This window comes from Drosophila tropicalis, unplaced genomic scaffold (genome assembly GCF_018151085.1).
Source record: "Drosophila tropicalis isolate 14030-0801.00 unplaced genomic scaffold, ASM1815108v1 contig_4, whole genome shotgun sequence".
In the NCBI taxonomy this organism is placed as follows: domain Eukaryota; kingdom Metazoa; phylum Arthropoda; class Insecta; order Diptera; family Drosophilidae; genus Drosophila; species Drosophila tropicalis.
The window spans coordinates 1,236,978-1,244,935 of NW_027172862.1; the positions used below are offsets into that span (position 1 = coordinate 1,236,978).

The following is a 7,958-nucleotide window of genomic DNA, read 5'->3' on the forward strand; positions in this document are numbered from 1 at the left end:
GGGGGGGAGGGCAAAAAACGTTGTCTCTTTCTCTTTCACTTTAGCTAAACCGGGGGGCAAACATTTCTGAAATAAGTTGTACTTAAATCACGCATCATTTCAATTGGCATTTAAGTTATGCAAGAATCATTGGCACGAGCAGAGCTTAGAGCATACGAGCCACCCACTCTAGAGTAAAACATTTAAATAAGCTCAGTTCCGCTAACTGAGCCACACTATACCAAGAGCTGTCAACGGGTCAACACGACCCACAAAACAATAAAAGGATTAACTACGATTATTGGTGGAGTTAAACAAAAGTGCCAAAGTGATTGTGACAATTAAAGTGTTTCGTTTATAAAACAAAAAATGAATCTTTTGCTGCGGGTTGCTGCTGTGGTTTTCCTGCTGCATTTGGTGGCAAAGATCGATGCACGTTCATTACACGTCCAAGGCAATGGCGGCTATCCTCATGGCCCACCACCACCACCCCCTCCACATCATCTAATGCCGAATGGCTATTATGGTCAACCCTATGCCTATCAACCGCCCTATGGCTATGGCTATCAGGCTCCACCACCCGTGTTCAGTCCACCGGGCAGCTATTATGATAATATCTATGGTGTCTACAAGCCATTTCCAGGCGGTGGCGTACCAGTTCGTGTGGATTATGTAAGCAAATCAATATCTTTTTGATTCGAAATGCAAATAATTTAATGGATATTTTGTGTCTTTGGCAGAATAATCGGTGTTCTAGAAATTATGTGGGCATCAAACCCCATCCCGATCAGCAGCAATACTATTATGTCTGTCAGCCCAACTGTGTGATTTTTAGCAAGTGTCCTAACTTAGAGGTAAGTTACAAGACATTCGCGAGTGGAGAAATTAACACAATTCGTAGTTTTTTGTTACAAAGGATAATTTCTAGTTCTGAAATTGATATAAATTTGGTATTCTTATTCCGCAGAGTTTCAATTCAAGCCGTGGGCGTTGTGTAGATCGTGTGCGTTCCGACAATCCACCACGTTGTCAGCAAGAGGGTCGTTTCCGACATCCCTATGACTGCAAGGTATACTACAGATGCGATAAGAATCAATCGACACCTTGGCTATTTGGTTGTCCATCGGGCACGATATTCTCATCGTTCGAAAAGAAATGCATACCCGGTGATGAATGCCCATCGACACAAATATCAAACAGTGGCAGCTATATACCCGAGAATTGTGAAGCCAAATTTCCCGAATGCCGAGACGAGGGAACCTTTAGATCGCCATCAGATTGTGCCCTATACTATACCTGCAAGATGCAAGAAAATGGCAACTATTTGCAGACACGATTCAAGTAGGTTTTTTTTTTAATTTTATTTTATTGGGGCGATAACTACTTTGTTAATTATTTATTTTAGGTGTCCCGGTAGTAACAGCTATGATCCACAAAGAAAACTTTGTCGACCAGAAAATGAAGTTCGTTGCCAAGATTATGTTAGAATTGCCGAGCTAGCCTATGCTCCAGTTAATCCATATTATTCATATCTATCACAATCGAGGACAGAGCCGCGATTGATCCCATTCGAAGATGATGAGGAAACTTTAACAGAGACCAAGACTGAAACAAAGGAGACTAATAAGCAATCTGTCAATGTGGCGCAGGAGCCATCGGTTAATATTGTTATATTACCCACATCAAGTCCTTCCACCACATCGACGACGACGACTACCACAACAAAAGCTCCCACAACAACCCGCGAGTATCCTACATATCCATCGTACCCATCCTATACTTATGGTTACCACTATGGCCAACACCATGGATATGGTGCAGAGAGTCTGGTCAAGACTGAATCTTCTAGCACCGAGAAAAGTCCAACAACCCGAAGACAAGCATTTAGGCCCGATGTAAATATTGTAGTCTTGCCTTCTAGCTCAGCGCCCACAACGCAGCAATCTACAAAAGTAACGACTAAAGCCACTTCGAAATATCCGTACAAGAAATACACTTATGCGTCAACTGAGACAGAAAGCACCAAAGCTCCCGATACATCCACGAGTTCACCGGATAGTACGAAGCGCTTTGAATTCGAAGAAAATATTGTTATACTGCCCACAACGACTGTTCGTAGCACATCCACTAGTACGACGAGCTCGACTGTTCCCACAACTGTGGTGCATTGCTCTACGGCCGCGCCTGAGGTAACAACGACAACGAAAAAGATATCCACGTCAACATCCCCAAATCCAACAAGCGAGACCACAGAAATAACAACGAAACCAACAACTACAACAAAGTCAACTCCAAGGCCAACAACAACTACTGAAAAGACAACTCCAAAGCCGACAACAACCACAGAAAAGACAACTCCAAAGCCGACGACAACCACTGAGAAGCCAACGCAAACGACAACCAAAACGACTGAAAAGACAACTCCAAAACCAACAACAACTACTGAAAAGACAACTCCAAAGCCAACAACAACCACTGAGAAAACAACGCAATCCTCAACCACAACCACAACGACTTCAAAACCAACACCAACCACTGAAAAAACAACGCAAACTTCAACCACAACCACTGAAAAGACAACTGCAAAACCAACAACTACCGAAAAGACAACTCCAAAGCCAACAACGACCACTGAAAAGACAACTCCAAAGCCAACAACAACCACTGAACAGACAACTCCAAAGCCAACCACAACAACTGAGAAGACAACTCAAAAGCCAACAACAACCACTGAGAAAACAACGCAATCCTCAACCACAACAACTGAGAAGACAACTCCAAAGCCGACAACAACCACTGAAACGACAACTCCAAAGTCAACAACAACCACTGAAAAGACAACTCCAAAACCAACAACTACTGAAAAGACAACTCCAAAGCCAACAACAACCACTGAGAAAACAACGCAATCCTCAACCACAACAACTGAGAAGACAACTCCAAAGTCAACAACAACCACTGAAAAGACAACTCCAAAACCAACAACAACTACTGAAAAGACAACTCCAAAACCAACAACAACTACTGAAAAGACAACTCCAAAGCCAACAACAACCACTGAGAGAACAACGCAATCCTCAACCACAACAACTGAGAAGACAACTCCAAAGCCGACAACAACCACTGAAACGACAACTCCAAAGTCAACAACAAGCACTGAAAAGACAACTCCAAAACCAACAACTACTGAAAAGACAACTCCAAAGCCAACAACAACCACTGAGAAAACAACGCAATCCTCAACCACAACAACTGAGAAGACAACTCCAAAGCCGACAACAACCACTGAAACGACAACTCCAAAATCAACAACAACCACTGAAAAGACAACTCCAAAACCAACAACAACTACTGAAAAGACAACTCCAAAGCCAACAACAACCACTGAGAAAACAACGCAATCCTCAACCACAACAACTGAGAAGACAACTCCAAAGCCAACAACGACCACTGAAAAGACAACTCCAAAGCCAACAACAACCACTGAACAGACAACTCCAAAACCAACAACAACTACTCAAAAGACAACTCCAAAGCCAACAACAACCACTGAGAAAACAACGCAATCCTCAACCACAACAACTGAGAAGACAACTCCAAAGCCAACAACCACTGAAAAGACAACTCCAAGTCCGACAACAACTACTGAAAAGACAACGCAAACTTCAACCACAACGACTCTAAAACCAACAACAGCCAAAGAAACGACGACTCCAAAACCAAAAACAACCACCACAGTATTAACATCACCAAAAACAACTAACACCGAACCAACACCAAGCAGCACAAGTCTTCAACCGAGCCAAACGACTCCATCCAATTGCCACCCTGAAGGAACCACCACAGGTAAGTCATAGAAACAAATATTAACTAAAATCCTTTCAAAATTTGCCATGACATGAAAATATTTTATCACATTGAGAAACTACAAAACCACCATGACAACACCTTCAACAAATATATTACAGATACAAAAACACAAATCGCATGCAACACAACAAGACAAGAACAACAACAACACAAGAATCAGAACAACTTAAAGTTAGACCTTCACACAAGTAAGAACATAGTGCTTAAAGAGCAGGAGCTTCAGTCTCCGCCATTTATAGCGAACAATTTGATTTCAAATGAACTTAGTCTGGATTATATGAATGATGAGGGGGCAATAGGTGAACACTTAGAAACCACAACCACTACTACGAAACCCTCGATAACGAGGAAACACATGTCAAAGATGGCAGCTGCTGAACTATTAAAGAAGCTCTTCAATGTGATATCGACAACGGCAAAACCAAAGGTGACCCTATCGGAGTTAGCCAAACATAATTTAGCTACATCCAAACCCTTTATTGCCCAATCTTTGCGTCTGTCCATTGCACAGTTGGCCTCAACGCAACAAAGATCCACAGAGCAGAGAGCGTCGACAACTACCACCGAAACGCCAACAGAATTAAATTATTCCGATGAAGATTCTTCAGAGGAATACACAGATGACCAGAACGAAGAAGGTACCGAAAAGATGGAGGTGGATGAAAAAGAGACTGTGAAAGATGCTCTGGAGACCAGCTCAAGCTCTAGTGTACCTGTAATGATAATGATAAATGCTACCGCTTCTGAATCCACAACCATCAAGCGTATTCCCATCGATACAACCACAAGACAAACTACAACAACATCCACAAGCACAACCCCATCTACAACAAAATCCACAACGACAACAACCACAGCTAGGCCAACAAGCACAGTATCTACCACATTGGTAAGCGATTCAGCCGAATATTCGGATAATTATGTGAATTCTGAATATCCCAACGATGAGGCTGAAGAAGAAGATGCACCGAATGAACTCTCAACTCAATCTTCAGTGAACGACTTAAAGACCCAGAAAGATATGCTGATGAATCTACTTAAACAGAAACTTAGTCAAAACACTCACTCTACTACTATCACCACAGACACAAAAACCACACAAAGCACGACCGCAGGCTTAAGCACTACCACTGAAATACCAAAGCCCAAAAGTTTGCCACCAACAAAGGTGAATTCAAGTAACCATAGTTTAGAATCCTTTGACGAAGATGACGATGAAGACTATGAGTATCCAAATGATGCACCAGCAATTGGCCCGGCAACAGCTAAGCGGCATTCCATACAGCCAGCTGAAAGCCTTGGAAACGTTTTAAGTGCCAATCAGGAAAAGTTTCAGAATAAACAATTATTGAAAAAGCAATTCACAGTAAAGTCAGGCAATAGAATACCAAGTAAAACTCAACTACCCATAATATCAACCACACCAACAACATCCACATCAACAAAAACTTCCACAGCAGCTGAACCAACTACAACAACATCCACAATAGCTGTCACAGTCTCTAAAAGAGACGAACCAACAGCTAACATAATATTGCCTACAATAGCTGAAACATCAGCTGACTTAACACCATCCACAACAGCTGACACAAGCTCTAAGAGAGCTAAAGTGCCAGCAGTAAGTAACACAATAACATCCACAACAGAAAGAACAACGACAACAAAAGCAGCTGATACAATTGCTTTCACAACAACATCCACAACAAGAACGCCAAAAAGAAGATCACATAATGACATACTCACAGTTAATAGCCAACCCTGGCTAATTGTGGCACACAACCAAACCGTACAACTAACTCCAGCTAAAATGTTGAACAACCCAGTGACTCATTCAAATCGTTCATCATTATTAGTTGCAACCACACCAGCGCCCTGCGGCAACAACGTCAACAGCACCACCACCACCACCGATGACTATATCACCGAGAAGGTCCCCGAGCTCATACTCAAGGTATACGAGCCTGTCGATTTGAAGATCGTATTCTGTCCCCGAACGTGTGATGAGGACCACGATCATAAATTTGGTAATTAATTAGTTAATCCACACACACACACTAAATACAAATATATATTATGATTTTGTTAACTTTTTTCTCCACAGACCCAGCTGATACAAATAAGAAGTCCAATTGTACAGGACACGATTGCATTGACAATGAACCGCCAGCGCATCATAGCGTAGACCTTAAGTGGAAACCCCTTACCATAAAGGACACTGTGGGATTCCAGACTATCACGTGAGAGATCGATAACAAGGACGCCCACACACGATGACTATGCCATATCATTTACTTAGTAAACTGACTCATATGCTATACATTTATAATACTTACCTACTATATATCTAATTCTAAATAAATCTTCTATCTTACTGTTAATTTACTCTATTGGTTTGCCGCTCTCGTCCTTCTTTTATTGATTTACTTGTCTTTTCATAAGACAACAGAGATAAATTTGAGTCTCCCGCTTTAAATAATTACTACTACTAAGCAAACAAGAGGCAGATGGAAACATAATTTGAGGCTAAACATAATGACACAAGAGAAAAGAACTATGTTTTTCGGCTCTCACTAAGTTCTCTCTACCAAAACAATTCCTTCATATGGAAAACCCTTGATGGCACCCTTAAGGCATCAGTATTTGCTTAACAACCATGTGAAGGGGATGGTAAGGAAGACTTCACATGAATGGACTTCTTGGTGTCCACCAAAAGGTATACGCAGACCAGGCTTACAGTTCGATTTGTGTTTAACCATGTCGATCAAAAGGTTAAAAGTTAATTTCTTGCAAAAAAATTAATGATGGACTTAAACATAAGTTTAAGTAGTAGTACTTATTTCAATTAGTAACAGAAAAATATGTTTTAAAATAAATAAATGTGAACTATATATGTTTGATGAACCATAAAATCTCTTCCTGATATCAGAATCAATGTAAATTCAATGTCAAGCGCATTTGAATGCAGATTTCATTGCTTCCATCTTTCTTTTGTACGACAATCCTCATACAACAAATACATCCACTCAAACACACACACACACACAAGTACATATAAATCCATCAGTGTGGCGTCGATACCAACTCCCATACCCAATCAACAGCCATCCATGCCATCCAGTCAAAAGAACAAAAGAACAGAGCAAAAGTGCACAGAGCACAAAAAAGTTGCATACATTGCACAGCAAAAGGAAAGAATATTGAGCCAAAAACCAAAGCCAGAAACGTCCTTCAGAATTCAGCCAACAGAACTGCCATGTGGGTATGGGCAGTGGGTCGTGACCAGAACCAGAGCCATAACCCGTACTTTTACCCGTACCCAGGAACCATAACCAGAAGCAAATACCAAAACCAAAAATAAAAGAAGTAAGGAAAAAGGAAAATTCCACCGAAAAGGAAAAAGAACGTGCAGTAGGTGCCACCTGTTGCCATCGTGCAGCTGCAAGCTGGGCAAACAAAAGGAAAGAAATGCCAACCAGCAATCATGGACGGTGACGGCGACAACGCCGGCAATGGCAACAAGACAAACAGACCAAGCCAAAGCCGGTTCGACATTGGCCACCGCACCCACTGTCACCTATTGCTCCATCTCTGCACTCTACACGACACACACACACACACACACAGCTAGAGAAGCTGGGGGATGCGGCTATCAGGAGCTCAGTACTGCCAACAAATGGACGCAGTCTATGTGTCTATTGTGTGGGTGTGGGTGCGGGTGGGTGTATGTGCATACATACATACAAAGCAAAAGGAAATGCATAAATGGCAGTCACGAAAAAGAAGCAAAGCCATGTCACCAAGAGTTGATTTGCTGCTTTTGTTGCTGCCCCACAAAAATTGAAGCTTGTGTTTTATTTATTTCTGTTTTACTCAATTTTTAGTTCGAGTTCTATATATGTATGTACCTATATAAAGATATTTATAAGCCAAAAGCTCTTTTGACAATAGGTTCAAAAGTTCTAATCATTTTGTTTCTAAAAACGAAACCCAATCTAATCTAATGTAATAACTTTCTAATTCAAATTTCAAGAATAATAGAAAAACTGAAATGAATTGAACTAAGACCGTCAATAAACCATAGGAAGCTCAAAAGAAGAGAGGAAGATTGG

General features: G+C 41.3%; 1 protein-coding gene across 1 annotated transcript; it reads left to right on the forward strand.

Annotated features, from left to right (window-relative positions):
• Nucleotides 1-217: 217 nt before the first annotated feature.
• Mur2B (Mucin related 2B) lies at nucleotides 218-6,227 on the forward strand. The gene is made up of 6 exons (XM_068284994.1): nucleotides 218-651; nucleotides 720-833; nucleotides 947-1,320; nucleotides 1,385-3,825; nucleotides 5,703-5,873; nucleotides 5,951-6,227. The coding sequence occupies exons 1-6, from the start codon at nucleotides 349-351 to the stop codon at nucleotides 6,088-6,090; spliced, it is 3,543 nt and encodes a 1,180-aa protein (XP_068141095.1). The 5' UTR covers nucleotides 218-348; the 3' UTR covers nucleotides 6,091-6,227.
• The last annotated feature ends 1,731 nt before the right edge of the window (nucleotides 6,228-7,958 follow it).

Excerpts from the sequence above, each read along its gene's own strand:
- Mur2B (XM_068284994.1), top strand. The coding sequence starts at position 349 with ATGAATCTTTTGCTGCGGGTTGCTGCTGTGGTTTTCCTGCTGCATTTG. Across the intron at positions 3,826-5,702 it reads CCCTGAAGGAACCACCACAG|TTGCAACCACACCAGCGCCC; the intron begins GTAAGTCATAGA and ends CATCATTATTAG. Across the intron at positions 5,874-5,950 it reads GGACCACGATCATAAATTTG|ACCCAGCTGATACAAATAAG; the intron begins GTAATTAATTAG and ends TTTTCTCCACAG.